The sequence below is a fragment of the Lepidochelys kempii genome, chromosome 8 (assembly GCF_965140285.1).
Source record: "Lepidochelys kempii isolate rLepKem1 chromosome 8, rLepKem1.hap1, whole genome shotgun sequence".
NCBI classification, from domain to species: domain Eukaryota; kingdom Metazoa; phylum Chordata; order Testudines; family Cheloniidae; genus Lepidochelys; species Lepidochelys kempii.
Window position 1 is genome coordinate 78,280,952 of NC_136387.1, and position 19,771 is coordinate 78,300,722.

The following is a 19,771-nucleotide window of genomic DNA, read 5'->3' on the forward strand; positions in this document are numbered from 1 at the left end:
AAACATGGAATCATGAAGGACTGGTGGATTACTTTCAATTGACAATAACTTTCTTCTTTTAAACTCAGGCTAGAAAACTGTTAAGTTAGTGTGCTATCTATTATAAGCCTGGTCAATGGGAATGCTTCAGTCGCTTCTTTTAAAGAATTAATGCAGGCAGTGTACTACTTCTGAGCGTTAATTTATTACCAGGGAACCAAAAGCAATTGCCTTCAAAAAGTTGTGAGAAGCACGCACGCTTCTCAGACTCTCATGGCAATAAAAACAGGTAGTGACACTTGAATGAGAGGGGAAAGTAAAGTGTAGCACGTTGCAGAACTTAATTATGTGGGAACACAACAAGCTATGAAATATGACATATGAAACATAACAATCTGCTTTCCTTATGCGAGACAACATTTTCCTATTGCCAGAATATGTGAAAGGCCAAATATATATTTATGCAATTTATTTCCCCAATAAAATGTCCTCTGCCTTCCACCTGAACATCACATTTCCCCTTTAAAAATATCTACATTGTTTGTAAGGAATGTAACTCCGAAACCTTGCATTTTTGAAGCAACAAATGGGCAACTTAACACTAGCCTTAAGGGGAAATTATTTCCATCATGGGGTAATTCTAGTTAGTTTTATGACAAGTTTTGTTTTGGGAGGGAATATGCAGTGAATGAAAAATTGCAACCAACTGACTACATCTCAACAGCAGCTTTCAAGGGCACTAGAGTAAAGGATAGGAACAAAACAGAACTGAATAGAAATGACATCACAACTCTGTTGGTGTTCATGTTTGATATAGTTTGATACATCAGGCTTGCATAAATCAGCAAAGTACAAATAAAGTATTCAGTTATAACTGAGAATGCAGGCACACTGATTTGTCTGTACCTCTTACTGCATTTGCAATTAAACTCTGCCTTTTTAATAAATAATCGTCAGGTACATTACACATATGCATTCAGATTATTGTATTATGCCATGTCGTGTGAAATGCATTTTTTAATAGGAAAATTGACATAAGGAAACATTCCTGGAATAAGACATATACTTTGTACAGCATTAGATCCTGCACACACACAATCAGTTTCTTCAACAGTGAAAATATTTGTGGCTGGCTATATAATTAAATCATCTGTCCCTGTACCACACTGATTTCATTTCTCTGCAATAGGGCCCTAAAGGAGATGCAGCATTCTCCCCAGAACAAGCAAAACGTGGAGAAAAGGTAACTGCTTCATAATTACAGAGAAATGTTCGCCACATTTTTTTTGTTGAAGTTTGCTTATGTCATCTGTATTGTTGGGTTTAATTATCTTTTAAGTCTAGTGCTATGTAAGTTTCAATTTCTGTTTTCCCATTATTGTTTGTCTCAGAATGGCTGATGTCTATATGGGTGGCTGGATTTTAGTGTTCTGAGATAAAGTAAGCCTCCAGCAACAGTTATGAACCAAAGACAGACATAAAATAACAACACTTAATGGTTCATCTGTAGTTAAATTTTAAATTCTGTATTTCATTTCAGATTTAAGAAACAAAAATTAAAAAGTAAAACTCTATTGGAAGCATTAAATTAAATTCAGTTTGTTAGGACCAATAAATGTGGTACAGTTAAACTGTTGTTTATGTTAACTCCGTCACATCAGCAACAAAATATGAGTATTGAAACCTTATAACATCTTATATCGGTACACAAAGCTAAGTGTGACAATGGTTAAAGGAATATTTTCAACTTAAAAATCACATCTCTACCTGAACTTATTTTACCTTCTGTTATTGCAAAGGATACTTCGTGTTAGAGTAACTGAAACTTTAGAAATAAGCCTTTGTGACCGGAATCCCAGGGGAGCCAGCTGAAGTCACTCAGGATGAACTGCAAAGAATGAGGCAGACAATCCCCAAAGCTGGTGGACATTCCAATGCTTAGATTTACCAAGCCAGCACAAAACCTTCTCTAATACCTTACTGCTTACCCAGAAGTCAACAACACAGTTCCCTTTAAGTAACCCAGCCTCAGGCCTCCACCTAGACACCCAAGCCAGATATGATGAGGATTAGTGAAAATCTTATTCATCACATAAGAAAGTTCTTCCAATCCCAAAGGATCGGACATATTACCTCCCAGGTTAATGAATATTCCAGATCTTACCCAAATACACACTTGCCGCCAATTCCTATTAACTAAACTAAAATGTATTAAAAAAGAAAAAAGAGTGAGTATAGGTTAAAAGATCAGTATACATACAGACATGAGTTCAATTCTTGAGGTTCAGATTCATAGCAGAGATGGTGAGCTTTGTAGATGCAAAGAGTTCTTTTCAAAATAGTTCATAGATTATAGTCCAATGTTTGTATTCAGGGCAGTCCAATCAGAACTGGGATTTCAGTCCTTGTGGCTTCAGCTTCCCCTGCATGAAGCATCAAGCAGATCTGAGATGTCAGGATCCAAGCCATTTTTTATACAGTTTCAGGCCTTCTTTGACAGTTTGGAGTCCCTTGGCGAACAATAGACACTCGTTTCCTAAGCATCGCCGGTAATTATTCACACTGATCAACATAAAGCAATTGCCTGTTTTTCCACCTTTCGCTGGTGATTTGCTGTACATTTCAAAGAGAAATGAATACAGTGATATCCCATGTTTACAATTCATTTAAATATTAAGATGTTCTTTTGATCTCTGAATTAACACAATACAGCATAGACAGGGACTGTTTGATTACGTTGTTGACCACTACCAATATATATGTAAATACACAAAAATACAAATATTATCTCCCCATATGTTTTTAAGGGTTGAATTTGAGTCATTTATCCTGTAGGATGCTTAACCCTTTCTGGTTTCAGAGTAACAGCCGTGTTAGTCTGAATTTGCAAAAAGAAAAGGAGTACTTGTGGCACCTTAGAGACTAACCAATTTCTTTGAGCATAAGCTTTCGTGAGCTACAGCTCACTTCATCAGACGCATCCGGTGAAGTGAGCTGTAGGTCATGAAAGCTTATGCTCGAATAAATTGTTTAGTCTCTAAGGTGCCACAAGTACTCCTTTTCTTTTTGTAACCCTTTCTGGTCATGCATCACAGCCTTTTCTCTGTTTTTCAAAATTTGACAGCCCTCTGTGTATCCGTTTCCCTCTTTCCCATGTCTAGTCAGTTAGGCCTTGATTCCATAGACACTTTAGCACATGTTTAACTTAAAGCACATGAGTTAGGCTCATTTAATTCAGTGGGATTACTCATGTATTTAAAGCTGAGCACATGTATAAATCTTTGTAGTATTAGGGGATCAGGGGCTTAGTTAGCAGATTTCCCCTTTTGTTTAAGTGAGTCTTTCACACCGTAGCAGGAGAGGAAAAATATTTTAAAAAGGAAAATATGATTCTAAACATACAAACTTGTGGTGGAGGGGTCCCGGGAATAGGTATAGTCCCTGAAATGATCTTTAACTTATTTTTTAAAACTTACGAGATTTCAATTTGATGCTGTCTCTTTACAGTATTTTGATGAATTTGCACACAGGCACATTGTCCTGTTTAACACTCACCAATGTCATTGTCTTCTCTCCAAAAAAATGCTAAAACATTCTGTACTTGAAAATAAAGAGCCTGATTCTGATCTCACTTACGCTGGTGTAAATCAGAAGTGACTCTATTTAAATCAGTAGCTACCCTTGTGTACAGCAGGTTTAAGTGACAGAAGAATCAGGTTTCAGAGCAGTAGCCGTGTTAGTCTGTATCAGCAAAAAGAACGAGGAGTATTTGTGGCACCTTAGAGACTAACAAATTTGTCAGTCTCTAAGGTGCCACAAGTACTCCTCATTCTTTTTAGAAGGATCAGATGCAGAGCAAAGCTCTGCTTTGAAAAAAGACTGTAAAAATGACACCTTCTGAGTCAGCAGATCTGCTTCCTGTGCTTATTCAGGATCTTATCTGCTGACTTTAGTGAAAAAATAAGCTTTCCGCCCCTCCTCTTTCTAATCCTCTTGACCCAACACAACTTTGAGAGAATGGTCAGAATTCTATTCCAGTTCGCACAGCATAAACATAATTCTTATCTAAGTTGCAGTTGGCTTGCACAGGTGTGGCTAAGAGCAGAGTTTGGCCCAAAGAATCTTTATGACTTTGGTGATGGTGCCAAGCTAGAAAGAATGCAGCTTGACTTGTTGATTCTAGTTTGAAGCTGAAGGACTGTTAGAAAAACATGTTTTCATTTGCGAATGGAACAAACTGGTTCAAGAAGCAATCAAGAGATGATGACTGTGGACACAACTGCAGCCGTGTCCTATTAACAGTCACTTTTCAGATTTTCACTGCATATTAAGGAATTTAATTGCACTGGGAAAAAATGCAGCCACTGTTATGTAACCTTGGGGAAGCTAAGGCAGCAGAAGTCCCATCCCAGAAATACTGTGTCTTCATCACTGCTTTAGTCACAAAGGATCTTTCAGCCCTATTCTGCTATATTCATTAAGAACTCTCTTAATGCTAAGAAATCAAAGATTCTGTCCTCCACTTCACCTTAAAGTGGATTCCAAGAGTAAGCTCCTATAGTTAAATTAGTTGGTTACTTTGTCTTTCCAGAATGATTTTCAGATAAAAATACAGCATGGTTCTTTATGGAAGCTATGGCTTGGAGGTTTATGAGTACAGTTTACTTTTGAATTGCACACCTACTAATTATGGCTAACGCTTTAAAACCAAAGTGCTCATATTGAGAGTTTAATTAGAATGCTTATTTCATAATGTATATTTAGAGTTCCATTTTAAAGAGCTGCCTGTCAAAGACAGAGCTAAATTCAGAAGTGAGACTACGTGTGTTTAGAGATCAATTAATTTGGTGAAATGTGTATACCTCCATTTGGTCCTTCCACTTGCATGTTACACAAATGTAGGCCTGGTCTACATTTAAAATTTAGGTCAACATAGCAATGGCATTCCAGAGTGTGAAAAATTCAAAAACCCTGAGCACCATAGCTATGCCAGCCTAAGCCCTGATGTAGATGCTGCTAGGTTGATGGAAGAATACTTCCGTCAGCTTACTGACTGTTGCTCAGGGAGGTGTTCCTGCAGTGATGGAAACCCCCCTTTTGTTGCTTTAGGCTGCAACTGCACTGTGGGGTTACAGTGTCATAGCTACAGCACAGTCTAAATGTACACAGCCTACAATACCTCTGACTTTGGCCCATCGTGCTGAATGAAAAAATTTGCCAGTTCACTGTTTCCAAACAGATTTAATGACATTTACATTTAGAAAATATTTGGAATACTTCCCCCAGAAAACCTTGTTGTTTCATTTGTTACTTGCAGGTTTGTATGGAAACTAAATGTGGCAGCCATTTTTTTTTCCAGTGCAAGAAACATGTAACATTGGGGAAATGGATCTGATATGAACAAATTGAATGTTGAGAAATAATTAAAAACTACTCACTTGGAGTGAAATTCACCTCTGGGCAAAGGCCACACAAAGACCCATGTAACCACTTCAGTCCGACTTAAGCTGGCTAAAATGTAGATATTCTGAGATCCTGAAATAAATGTTGTTGTTGTTGTTGAGTCTATTCCATTTTAAATGTCCAGGGATAAAGAGAATTTACTGCTTCCCAGGTGTTGAAGTCTTTTCAAATATTATAATAAAATGAAATGATTCTACCTTACTGTGTTGTACAGGGTGACCCAGGTCCAAGAGGCTTACTTGGCCCTCCTGGTATCAAAGGTCAGAAGGTAAGATTTTTTTTTTTTAAATTTTTGTATTCAGCTCTCGAGTGTAAGTCCACGGGAAATCCGTGGGGGGGAGGGGGGTCTGCATAATCGGGGCTCTCCAAGTTTGAGCTGCATAGTCTGTCTTTGGAAATTTCTTACCATTTGAAATTTACAATGATCAGCTATCAAAACCCAACAGGCAGGACTGAATCTGAGCCACAGATCATATACTGCATGTGCCTCTTTTTCAGGATGGGCCCAGTCTGGAAAATAACAGATTCTCCCAAGCTGTGCAAGTTACAGAGCTCAATAACAAGCCAATCTGTGTAGGAGAAAGGTCAACCTAAACCACAAGAAGCCCCACCATCCTCTTTCCATTGCCCCACACCTACTTCAAAAGTTCCAGCTTTAATATCAGGAAGTGGATGGGAAGTCAGCAGGCAGTATTCCCTGTTAGCCAGTAGTGGAAGCATAGCTGAAATGCACATCCATGTCAGCCTGTTCACCTTCCTATGTAAGCAATACTTCCAGGTTCAGTGCACACTCTGCTACTGGCAAAAGACGATGGTAATGCTGAAATCTTCCCTTTCACTGCTTGTCTGATCTAGGTAGGGCCAGTATGAAACCTGTCCGAAACTCAGGAGCCTTGATCTAAGTGAGGCTATGGTACATGTACTGCTTCTGTCCATACTGTGGATAAGTATAAGACTTCGGTCCCTATGTGGTCCATCCAGAGCCTTTCCTGAGTACTAAATTAATTTAAAATGTAGTGAGCACAATGTAAATTAGAAGTTTTTTATGGTCACTCCCAAATGGTGCGCTACTCTGAAAAGCTTGCTATGTTTCTGCTCTGGTATCATGAGCTCCTTTGAGCTTCAATAAATATACTCCTGCCTGGAAGACATTGATATTTTAAATGAGTGAATCCCACTTTATTCTCAGTTTCAGGACTGGCCACCTCTTTTCTATTCATTAATTCGTTTACCGAATCATGTATTAATTCATTCAGTGTTAGCAATGGAGCTCAGTCTTTCAGCACCACAAAATTGGATGTTTTTCAAAGATGTGTGTCAGAGCAGCTAAAACTCTTGCCTTGAAGCCAAGTGAAATAAGTTTAGATTTTGGAAGCCACCTAATATTCACATAATTATTTCTTCACTAGGAGAAATGTCAAAGTACTCTAAGAAATAAAAACCCCATACTCCATTTAAGAAACTACCCAGGCCTTAACAGTCCATTAACGTGGGACAGCATGAGGCAAACAAAGAAGTATTCAGGAAAGGGGACAAAAGGGATGCCAAGATTGTAGGAGTGGAGTGAGTTATAGGGAGAGTACATAGACATAAAGCTGGAGAAGAAGGGTGGAATGAATATATAAATTATTTTGAAAACCACAAAAATATTGTTTAATTGGGTTCAGTAATGGATAGGAAGTTAGAAGCCTTGTCTATACAGGGCCACTCAGGGAAAATTAATGTGAATTAACTAAAGATGTGAATTTAAAGTGGATTAGTTAAACTTCATTAAACCCCTGTATGGACAGTCTCATTCAGAATTAAAGTGGCCTACGTCTGATTTGGTTTAATTCACTTTTCTTGTGTTGACCAAAAGCATAAATTTACTCTTTGTAACCCAAAAAAGGAAGATGTTGCAAAATTAGTTTAAAAGCTCCTAGGAAATGTATTTCACTTGTCCACAAACTTTCTGGGATTTATCAAAATTAACCCAATTTTAAAGGTCTGACTAAAATGTTCATTTCTTATGTGGGGAAATTCCTTCCAGCAGCATCTGTTCTTATCCAAGTCAGAGATTTATCTGGTAGCCTGCTTATTATCACCAATTGTCACCAGCAGAGCTGTGGCATCTTCTGAGTCCCAAAACATATACTGCTTTACTATATTATCAGGTTCACAGTTTTGCTTGGACAAGCAAAGCAGTTTCTACTTAATTTTCAATAAAATCATGTTAAGCTATGTCTACAATACAAGCTAGGGGTGATGGTGTTCATCTGATTATTGGCACTTTTACTCTTTGTTTCCACCTCATGTAGAGAGTAGACACTAACTGGAACCACATTTCAGAAAACTCCAGTCTGATCTAATCTTGTAAAATCACTGAGTCCATGAATTATGTTACACCTGTAAATACTAAAAAGTATTTTATGCTTGATGTTTAATGGACCTAAGTCCAAGCTTTGCAGTTTTAAGATGCTTGATCTTTCCATATCATTACCAGATATACCCAAGATTTTGAACGCGTTTTCAGACTTCAGTTGAGTTGGTAGCTTGTTTTCATTTTGGAAACTCATTCAGTGTGTGCAAATTGTGCAATAATCCAGTTAGGAAAACAGGGGAATCCTTGGGGGAAAAAAACAAACATTCTCTTTTGTTACTTTATATTTGATTTTGTTAAATGCTGTTGGGGAACTGCTGAGGTGTGTATAAATGAGTAACATAATTCCTTTATCACCTAACTGTAAAGAAGACAAAAAAATCCATAAATTCATTGCTTCCTAAGTCCTATTTGATTTTGGCAGCTGGCTCTGATTTTTATCTTCCTGTAGATGGATCTTCAGTAAAATGATCAGCATTTAAACTGTGACATAAGTTTTAATGTGGAGTAGCTCTTGCACTATTTCAGGTCTCCCTTTTAGGTAGAATAATACCAATTTATTTATGCCCATTTCTTGGTAAATGCCCTTTTTCTCATTGACCTTCATTGTTTTCCTGAAGGATTCGTAAGCTGACACTTTCAAAGGAGCACAGGAGATTTGAATAGTCATTTTCCCTTAATTTTAATGGTGGAATTGAATATTTCATTGGTAACATGCTGGCTGCATAATGCCTACTACTGCCCTCTCCTGGGCATAATTAGACCTGCTCAAAGTTGTGGATAAAACAATAGGATTTTTTTCATCAAAATTTGTCTGATTTGGAACTTTTGTGAAATTTTGTGCAGTACTTATGCAATAGTGTGCACTGTTACAATGATTGTGAAAATGTTGGGGTCTACATTCATATTACATTTTTAATTTTTGAATGAAGATGGTTTGTGATTAGTCATGTGCTATTTGCTCTTGGTTTTGGTTTCCTGAATGTCGGGATTTAGCACAGATGGGGAAGAGGTTAGTAGAAATGAGAGACTGCATTAGTAGAGTTTCCTTGAGAGATCTCTTTTAAAAATGCTGCACTATTCTATGGTAATCCTGTACGGTACCCACCATCTGTGCATGTGTGTCCTTGTCTTAATAGTTTATTGTGTTGCCATTGACTACATATTTCTACTGCTTGCAACATGTTTATTTTGCAGGGCCAATTTTTGCCCAACTACACCTTTGCAAATCCAGAGTATCTCTAATGAGGTCAGAATGACAGGTTTCAGAGTAGCAGCCGTGTTAGTCTGTATCCGCAAAAAGAAAAGGAGTACTTGTGGTACCTTAGAGACTAACCAATTTATTAGAGCATGAGCTTTCATGAGCTACAGCTCACTTCATCGTTACTTCATGGTCTCCAAATTTATACTTGTGTGAACAAGAACAGAGTATTGTATCGTTGTCAGTCCTCTGAGGTCTGGTATGTTTGTTTGAAGCATCCATACAAAAAAGAGGAGCAGTAGCAAGAGAAAAGGAGTACTTGTGGCACCTTAGAGACTAACCAATTTATTTGAGCATAAGCTTTCGTGAGCTACAGCTCACTTCATCGGATGCATACTGTGGAAATTGTAGAAGATCTTTTTATATACACAGAAAGCATGAAAAAATACCTCCTCCCACCCCACTCTCCTGCTGGTAATAGCTTATCTAAAGTGATCACTCTCCTTACAATGTGTATGATAATCAAGTTGAGCCATTTCCAGCACAAATCCAGGTTTTCTCACACACCCCCCCCACACAAACCCACTCTCCTGCTGGTAATAGCTTATCTAAAGTGACCACTCTCCTTACAACGTGTATGATAATCAAGGTGGACCATTTCCAGCACAAATCCAGGGACGTCAAGAACGTCGGGGGGGGGTAGGAAAAAACAAGGGGAAATAGGTTACCTTGCATAATGACTTAGCCACTCCCAGTCTCTATTCAAGCCTATGTTAATTGTATCCAATTTGCAAATGAATTCCAATTCAACAGTTTCTCCCTGGAGTCTGGATTTGAAGTTTTTTTGTTGTAATATAGCAACTTTCATGTCTGTAATCGCGTGACCAGAGAGACTGAAGTGTTCTCCGACTGGTTTATGAATGTTATAATTCTTGACATCTGATTTGTGTCCATTTATTCTTTTACGTAGAGACTGTCATGTCTGTAATCACGTGACCAGAGAGACTGAAGTGTCCGACTGGACAGTCTCTACGTTATTATTACCAGCAGGAGAGTGGGTTTGTGTGGGGGGTGTGTGTGAGAAAACCTGGATTTGTGCTGGAAATGGCCCAACTTGATTATCATACACATTGTAAGGAGAGTGATCACTTTAGATAAGCTATTACCAGCAGGAGAGTGGGGTGGGAGGAGGTATTTTTTCATGCTTTCTGTGTATATAAAAAGATCTTCTACACTTTCCACAGTATGCATCCGATGAAGTGAGCTGTAGCTCACGAAAGCTTATGCTCAAATAAATTGGTTAGTCTCTAAGGTGCCACAAGTACTCCTTTTCTTTTTGCGAATACAGACTAACACGGCTGTTACTCTGAAACCTGTCAGTAGCAGGAGAGTTCATAATATGTTGGTGAACAAATAATAAATATCTGTGGAAATTTCCACATTTCTATGGTAGTGAATGGCTGAGTTTATTTCACAAAGAGTGTTATTTTCCTAGATAAGAATGAAGTTTGATTAAATGAGAGAAATTCTTCCATTGATTTCAAAGGGATAAGCACTCTCCATTGAACGCTGTTTTAGATAAGTTTTGACATATGTTTAAAATATAATACGTTGATATCTCATAAATGTACTTTTGCCTTAAACTGGCTTTATTTTTTACCAAGAAGATATGGTCTGGGATTTACATGTGAAGATAAATAATGTGGATCACCTCTCCCTAAGTAGAGGCACGTTTTCTGCTACCTAAGTATCTTGTCCTTCAGCGTCTGGGCTAGGCAGGGAAGAAAGGGAGAGGCTTCTTTCTTCATTATAACAACTCTAAAACTTTCACTGAAACTTGCTATGGCATTCATGTAAATTAGCTTTTGATTGCTCCTCCCTGTTAGATACACTGGACCTGATCTTTACTCTCGTACACCAGTTATAAATCAGGATCAACACCATTAAAGCTAACAGAATTACATTAGTGTAAAAGTGGTGTGACAGCAATATTAGGCCCGCTGCCCTTCTCAGATTCTTTGTTGGTTCCACGTTAGAGTGAAGGTCTGGTTGCAGCAGTAATATAAAGAGCAAGATACTTACCTTTCAGATTAGTTCCAGGGCTTGTCAGCACTGCAGAGCCTTTGCTGGTAGAGCTGTGCCGGCATGGCTATACTGGCAAAGCACCTTAGTAGAGAGACAGTGTATGTCGGCAAAAGGAGTTCTTCTGCCAGCATAGCTGCATCACCTCCCCAAATGACATTAGTTATGTGACAAAAGCATTCTTCTGTTTAGATAGTTGCATCTACACTGCGGGGTTTTGCAGGCATAGCTATGTCGGCTGGAGGTATGATTATTTTTTAATGCTCCAAGGCGACGTAGGTAGGCAAAACTTTAGTGTAGACTAAGCCTTAGATTAACTGTGGAGTTAGACCACAAAGAGAGGAGACCCCTCCTTTCAACCTCTTTCCCATCTCCTGCAAAGCATGTGAAGGGGAAAGGCTCCCATATGAGCACTCGTTCTCAGGGTGTATGTTATTGCTGTACAAAATGTACATCTAACTATCAAATGTAGCAAACAAACAGACAAAAGATTTCAAACCAAACTTCATTGCCACCTAAAAACATTATTGCTTTCCTCATTGATATCAGTGAGCAAGGAACTCTTTCCATCTCAGTTAATTGAGTTTCCTGCCTGATCAGGGAAGAGAGAAGCTTCTATGGATTCAGTGTTGGATATTGTCGTAAAATACCACATTAGCTTGTTAAAGTAGACACTCCCATTGTTTTCGATACAGGATTGTAGGTTTCTGAAATTTTGAGTAATCATGGGCATTTTCCTTTAATAAGTCCTATGAACGGAAGCATGATAACAGCATTATTTTAGTAGTTAGACATGAAATAAGACCTCCTACATGTAGAATGTGCCTGGAAAATCCATGCAGGAGTGTTCAGAGGTATTGAAAAGCAACTATTTGGAGGCAATGTGATGCTTGGGCCCATGATAGAATCCTTAGAACAGCCTCATCCATTGGAGACACAAAGACCGACTCTCCCCAGGCACCAGGACTTCAGTGCAGTTACTCCTGATTTATACCAATGAGATGAGACACAGGCCTATTTTCTTAAAGGAAGTAAATCTTTATTTTTACCCTTGAAATATTGAATCCTGGGAGTTTGAGAATCTAAGGGCTTCACTACCCACTACAGGGGTATCAATTCCAGTGTGCACTAGAATGTTTCACACTAACTGGCCCATGTGGATCCTGCTCGAGTTCACTAAAAGTTCTCTAGTGCATGTTACAATAGTGCTATTTGAAAAGGGCCTACATTAATGTGCACTAGGGAGCTTTTAGTGCATGTCAGCAGGGTCCACACAGGCCAGTTAGTGCACAACTCAGTAGCACACATTAGAACGAACACCCCTCTTGTGAGACTAATGCACTGTGTAGCCCTGACACCAGGCTGGTGTAAAAAAACAAAACAAAAACCCAGGGCTGGAGTGAGGGTGAAGCCTTCTGTTATTATAATACTACAGGTAGCACGTGCTAGCCAGAGACTCTGATTTATATTATTTACATGCCTCACAGACAAGAAACGCTGGATCTACAAAGAAGCCAAACACATTTCTAATCTGAGGGTGCATGGAGACCAAATAAGTGTTTCAAAATTGTGTCAGATGGTGAAAATGTGGAGTTGATGAGTACGTTGTGTCTTGTGGTGTTTGTGGGTTATGTGTTATGGGTCTGATCCAGCCTCAGAAGAGGACAGCAGGATTGCAGTCATGAGAGAATAGCAAGAATGGGATGAGCTTATTTTCTTTACATTTTTGTTCCCGTCATCATGCTGACATAGGATTAATTTTATGCCACTTTTGGTCCATACAGTATTTGTCATAGAGGAATAAGAATGGTATTGTGTCATGTATGTCATTCATCTATATTGCTGCATTGTTCTTTGACCTTCTCAACATTTTGGAAAACAACTGTCCAGCTGTTTCAGCTTTTCCATTTATGTGTTGATTTGTGTCCAGTTTTTAATATTGATTTAGATCTAAATGCTGGTATTAGTTCTATTTGCAAAGCAGTTCTTCATTCCCATGGCACCCATGGCAAAGGTTTCTGTAAAAACGCCTACAGTCGTATAGCTCGTTGTGCTCACCACGTGCCCACAGTGGCTTTTTTCAACTCTTCTTTGGCACTGTTCAGAGAAGACCAAATCCTCCTGCATTCCTGTAATTACCTGCCCATTCCTCTGTCTCTCTTGGGAGGCTGCTGTAACCAGCCAGCAACTGCCCCAACCCTGTGCTACTGGAATTTCTACGGAAACAATGGAAAACACTGCTGGGCTCCCAATGTTGTTGTTGTTTAATATTTATATTGATATAATGTTAAGAGGCCTTAGCAAGGTTGAGGCTCCATTGTGCTAGGCACTGTACAAACATATAGTAAATAACAGCCCCTTAAACGTGGCCCCTTACGAAGACGAGGCTACGTTACTCCATTAGGCAGTAGACTCCTTTCTCTCTCAGAGACCAAAGCACTCTTGTCACTCTGAGTGCCAATAACATGCCCACAAAGTGGGTGTGCTGGTGTAACCAGGAGCTCAAGCCCTTCCATTTCTGTTTTTGCCTTTGAAGTCCAAATGTGAGCGTCTTCATTAGAATTTGGGGAGTATCTTATCCTCCAATCAACCTACAGATATTATTAGCTTTTCTTTTTACACATACTTTCCTTTTAGCTCAAAACAAACGTAGTTCCCTTTTTTCCTAGTCCAGATATTAAAACATTTGAACATTTCCTCTGTAAGCACCTATTCTAAAAGATCCTTTAAAACCAAGATGTAGGGTTGTTCTCAAAAATGCTTAAACCACTTAGGACCCAAATCCCTCTGAAAGTCTATTAGTGGGACTTTGGCTCCTAAATAACTTATGTCTTTTTAAGGTGCTTTTGAAAATTTTACACATAATTCCTAAGAAAGTGTTACTGCTTTGCCCTCCAGGTTTGCATTGCAGTCATTAATCATGCTTTTGTCTTTAATTTAAATTTAATGATCTTACCAACAGCATTTCTAAAGCATGCCTTGGCATGTTAATTAGGCAGTCCCTCTCAGCCCGTTTGTCCAAGACCCGCTCTCCCATACCTATGCCACAGACTAGTGGGTCTCTTGCTAGTGCTCTAAAAATAGCTGTGTAGACTATTTTTTGCCACTTTTGAACTTGCAGCCGGGTCCAGCTGGAGCTCAGGGTTAGTCTTCACTGTGGGGAGGTCAATGCTGCTGCAATTGATGCAGCAGGGATAAATTTAGTGGGTCTAGTGAAGACCCACTAAATCAATGGCAGAGCACTCTCCGGTCAACCCCGGTATTCCAGTTCCCCAAGAAGATTTAGGGAAATCGACCAGAGTGTCTCCTGTCAACACAGCGCAGTGAAGACACCAGGATAAGTTGACCATAGCTACATTGACTCCAGCTACGTTATTCACATAACTGAAGTAGCGTAACTTAGGTCAACTTATCCCCACAGTCTAAACAAGCCCTTGGGCTCTGAGGCCTGGAAAGGGGGTGGAAGTGCAACTTCAAAGCTCTGTCTACACAGCTATCTTTAGAGCACTAGCATGAGGCCCATTAACCTGAGTCTGTTGACTTGGGCTGGGAGGCTTGCTTCTGTGGACTGTGTAGACACACTCAGATGTATGGTTGAAATACGCTCTGCAGCTTGTGATTTGCAGATGATTGTTGTTTGCGTCTGCTTTACTGTAATATCTAAACTTTAAAGCAAGTTAGCAATGCTGTGTGAGTGTTTAGCAAGATGTAAGGGAATACCTGCAACACTGGTTTGGAGAAAATGGAGCCTCTAGGTTTTTTAATGAGCACGTCCTTGGGACTAACGTTATTTCCCAAGCAACTGTATAATGCTAAAATTGCAAAGTTTGAAGCTTAACAGATATGATTCTTTTTCATTATTTAAAACTATTACTGAACAAAATTACTCCTCTTTTATAATTTCATGTTAGGTAATGCCGTTTAGTTTGTTGTAGCAAAGCTCTTGGCATGGTGTAGAAACCAAACCGAAACTTGAGGCACCAGATGAAATCTTGGCAATATTGAAATCATGGACAGAACTCCTCTTGACTTCGACATGGCCAGGATTTCACCCACCATCTGTACAGGCAAACCATCATCATCATAATGCTCAATATAAAGAGGGGAAATGGTAAACTTTGATGATTTAAAGATGCCAGGATAATCTGGAAGACTTTCTTTAGTGTCAGGAAGGTGGTAGTTTCATTTACTTGTGCAAAACTATCATCATAATATGGAGTATTAAAAAAAATAAAGTCCATATAAGAGAAATCTTTTGTTTTCTTACAGTTATCTTTTCCTAGAGAGCTTCTTGGAACTCTTTGCAATGACCTTCTTGTTATGCTTAACTCCGTTGAACTGGCTCATTCAGAGATAGTGTTATGACAAGGACTTGGAATAGGGAAACAGTCTGGACTAAATCCAGCTTTGCAATAATTACAAGCTGATTGTTGCTAAAGGCATTTTGTCTACGTGTTATTTAAGCTTACACAAATCTGGGACTACTAGTGCAAGTTTAGCAGGCATAGCTAGAAATCATCTATGCTAAGCTAAGTTTCTCTTTCTCCCTCCTCCCGCATCAGCTACTGAAATTAAGCCATGTGGATGTCACAGAGAAAGAGAGATTGCAAAATTGTTCTTTGCTGAAGAAAAATATAAAGTGGGGAGGGGGAAATCAAGACCCCCCAAAGCTGCATCTTGCATATCTGAATGTATTCATTACAGCACCTGTTTATCTCTTCTACCTGCAGGGTCACAAAGGCTATCCAGGGCCACCAGGTCCACAAGGCGAGCAAGTGAGTGGTGAACGCACTGTAACAGTTGATACACATTGTACAAAGCATGTTAAGTACAATTAAGGATAATGACTTTAAATGTGTATATCAAATAATTTCTTTCAATTGCTGACTGGTTGAAGAAATACTCAATAGATTTCATTCTTGACCAGGTACTTAGTTGCCATGGAGATGGGTATGGTTTAAGGGCCTAGATAAAACATAATAGACGAACTTGTTTTCTCCAACTAGGCTGGTGGCATGGCAGAAATGTGTTTTGTAATGTTTTAGGAGGCAATTCAGTCTCTTTCAAAACCTTACTGACTGAGACTTGACAATGCATGCTTAATTTCTGGATGGGGAGATGGGAAGGGATTGTGTGTTGCTTTCTTAAAGTATCCTTCATGTGAGTTTCAGAGGTAGATACTTGTTACTCCTCCCTAAAGATAAGGGGCCATGGCTGTCATCTGTAATAACCTTGGAACAGGAGTCAAGTTTTTCTCTGAATACAATGCAAGATCAGGTATCAAGATCAGTACTGCATACAGTACTGAATGCACTGTCAATGCTGAATGAATAATCATGACCTAACGATAGTAGTGACCAGAGGAGAAGTCAAAAACAAAAAGTAAAAAAATAGATTTTACCTGTTCAAAACTTTAACTGAGCTCTACTCCAAGAAACCAAATGAAGTGAGGGCAGTCGTTATAGTTCAGTCCCTTGGCCTCTGGCATCTTTCTGCAAGAGAATTAATTATCAGAGTTGTTCAGAAGAACAGCATTGTTAGCTGCAGGACCTGAGAACCAATGAAGGAGCTGGTGAAAAGTGATTAACGAGTAATGAAAACAAGAGGGTAACTGTGTGTGTGTGTGTGTGTGAGAGAGAGAGAGAGAGAGAGAGAGAGAGAGAAAGATTGAGATTGACATCAGAGGAATAATTTTGGCACTAAATATGCAAGTGTGTGAATTCTCTTGAATATAATCTGATACATTAGACCTCAATGTGAAATTACTGTTTGCCCAGCAGTACTGAAGACCATCTGACCTCATCTCAACAAACCCATACTATTGTTATAAATAATTATTATTCATAGTCTGTTATATTATTTTGGAAATATTTAAAACTCATTTATAAAAATTTGGGAAAATACTTTTGTTCCACAGCCTGTTCTGACTGCTCCTATTTTAAGGACTGTGACAAGGAGAAACGTAATTGTAGAGGATGGCCTGGAAAGAGTCAGGACAATGATAGTCATTTTGCATGTCAGTAGCAACAGACTTTGTGAAGTTCAAAGTATCCACTTGTTGGCTGGAATTTCCATAAACCTCTAAACAAAGAAAAAAGTTACTGTAAATATATCAAATGTGGAATTACTTGAGAGTGAAGCACAACTGGGAGTGCAAGCAAGGTTTTTAAAAAGAACAAAGAGTAAATTAAAATGATTTGTTGCTCTTTGGGTTTTTTGTCTTGATTTGCACTTGGAATTTTTGAGACCTGATTCAGCCAAAAATATCCACAGCCCTCTGAATTGTTTCAAGCTTTAGGAGACCCTGGATCCTGGTTCCATGGCAGACCAGCCTATTCAGGGAATAATCAACCTCCCATATATGCCAAGAGGATAAAAGAAATCATGGAAAGCAGAACCAACTTGGAGGCACGGCACTTATGCAAAATAACTTTTGCTTCCCACATTCATGACTTCGGATGCCTGGGATTATTTTTCCTCACTCAAACCAGCTGCATGTAGCTCATGGAGGAAGTCCTGATCTTGCATTAGTGTGGCTCCCACATGACAATAGGTGGAAAGGTTGGACAATCTCTAAGCCTTCCCTAGGGACTTGGTTTGTTTAAACATAAAATTAGCTAAGGAGAGACAGGGGTGGAGGGAAATATGGTGACATTCTAACTTCTTACCTCCTTCTCATTCCAAATCTTAGTAGTGGCTTTTGAGGAGGAGCTGATCATTGGAGAATCCCAAGGGGCTTCACTTCCTCCATCACCTGTGCCATGATTTTCTTCTCTTTCAATATTTTTGGCCAGTGGCACCTTTTGGTTTTCTTCCTGGTTGACATCAAAAATGGACCTCCTAAGGGCCCTGCGGTCCAGAAATGTTGGGCCAAATCAGCTTCTCTAATGGATAAACTGCAGGAGTGGGTATTGGGTCAGGAAAATTACGTGAGTTTCCCGAGACAGAGGTTAGTCTAGATTGGCTGATATTGCCATGAACACCAATCCTGGAGGCCAGGCCTAGATGCTCAGGTCCCTGGCATTGCAAAATAGAAATGCCAGGGCTTCATTTAGCAACGGCTACCCATGGAATCCCCAATGAGGTGGGTTCATACAGGGCATGGGAAATATGGCGAAGCTATTGCAGCCTCTTTATATCTCTTCTTTAGTGGATTCTCCAAGGTGTTTGGGCTTCTGATGCATGTCTTTTGCAGCACCAGCAAGGACCTTCCCCAGTAATGGTTTCCCCACCCAATGAAGGATGCTCTGGATGGCTGGTGGAGGCAGGGTATAGTTGACCCCTTTGTTTAGATTGGGCAGATTCAGGTGTGGACAGTCATCCCTGGGCTCGGATTCTGTGTGCGTGATCCCCTCTTGTTTTCAGATTTCACATAGGGCATTGCAAATAATGAAACTTGTGTGTTTAAGGGAAAAATAACCCAGATAAACAAGAACTCTGAAGATAGATTTTACCATGTCATTGTAAGTAACTTTTTAGGTGTGTGGATCTAAAAGAATTTTTGAAATACCAAGGCTAGGTTTTGAAAAGCGACAGAGGCTTTCATTTCATAACATGGAATCCAGGGAGTTAAGAACAATGCATTTTCAATTGTGGGTGGCATGAATTAAGTATTTTGAAGCAGTAAAGCAAATTAGAGCCTCAGTCTCAATGTGAGTTTGTGCTACCTTTCAATACATTTGGAAGAGGTTAGAAGGTAAGTTTTGCCGTATGTTTAAATGTTTTGCTTAATTTCAGATTAATTTATTTTATACGATGATGATGATATATTTTCTATCCAAAATAAATAACACAATGTACCTTGCAGATATTGTGAGAGTCTCCTGCCTTTCTTATGCTTTTATATACTATATCTGACTATCAACAGTGGGTCAAGATGGTAACTCCTGGTTTATTGTTAATTATTCATTTTTATTTATGAAAGACATTTTAAATGTTTCAGAGGTTTCTTATTCTCTGTAATGTGATATAATGACTGGGAAATTGTTGATATCAGAGAACCTGTCTCTCTGTTGACAATGCCTTGGACTGGTTCATTTGTTTGAAATTTTTTAGTGAACTTACTATTCCCTAAATTGAAGGACTAACAGGATCAGATACAGTTTAAGTGTCACCACTCAGCTAATGAAGTGCACTCCCATCCTAACTATCTTCATCACATCTCCTCTAGTTCTGGACCTTGCTTGAGTAAAGGTTGCTCACCAAACAGGTGTCCAGTTCTTCAACAATGAACTTTACCACCTGGCACCCAAGAACTTGCCCATTTCAGAAAAGCAGAATTTTCTTAAAATAAACAATCAAATACACAGAATTATTCGGGGGGAAAACACTTTTGGATTTGATTAGAGAAGGAAGAGGGGGAAAAGGAAGAGTTTACTGTACCCATTATTAATCCACTGTTACTCTAACCTTATCCTAGCATACCCACATTGACACCAATATAAGGAAATTCAGATATACAAGGACATTCCGATTCTTCTTACATTTGTTCCATAAAAGTAAAAATTTTAATAATACGGCCAAGATCAGTGTCAGCTTGGGTTATCTGCATCATAAATACCTGTCCCTTGAGGGCATCTCCCGTTGTGCATATCTGATTTTGCCAAACATTGTCTAAGAATTTTCCATCATGAATCAGTGGTTTTTTTCCTTGTACTTCACTTCATTTTGGACTAATTCCCTCCCTC

General features: G+C 39.0%; 1 protein-coding gene across 5 annotated transcripts in view; it reads left to right on the forward strand.

Annotated features, from left to right (window-relative positions):
• COL24A1 (collagen type XXIV alpha 1 chain) overlaps positions 1-19,771 on the forward strand; it is a 241,385-nt gene that overhangs the window by 51,783 nt on the left and 169,831 nt on the right. For all 5 annotated transcript variants that reach the window (XR_012160423.2, XR_012160422.2, XM_073357181.2 and 2 more), the window contains exons 6-8: positions 1,169-1,222; positions 5,657-5,710; positions 15,815-15,859. Coding sequence is in view for 3 of the 5 variants with exons in the window: in XM_073357181.2 (XP_073213282.2) it covers positions 1,169-1,222; positions 5,657-5,710; positions 15,815-15,859 (153 nt within the window). In the remaining 2 variants the exon portion in view is untranslated. The remainder of the gene's footprint in view (positions 1-1,168; positions 1,223-5,656; positions 5,711-15,814; positions 15,860-19,771) is intronic.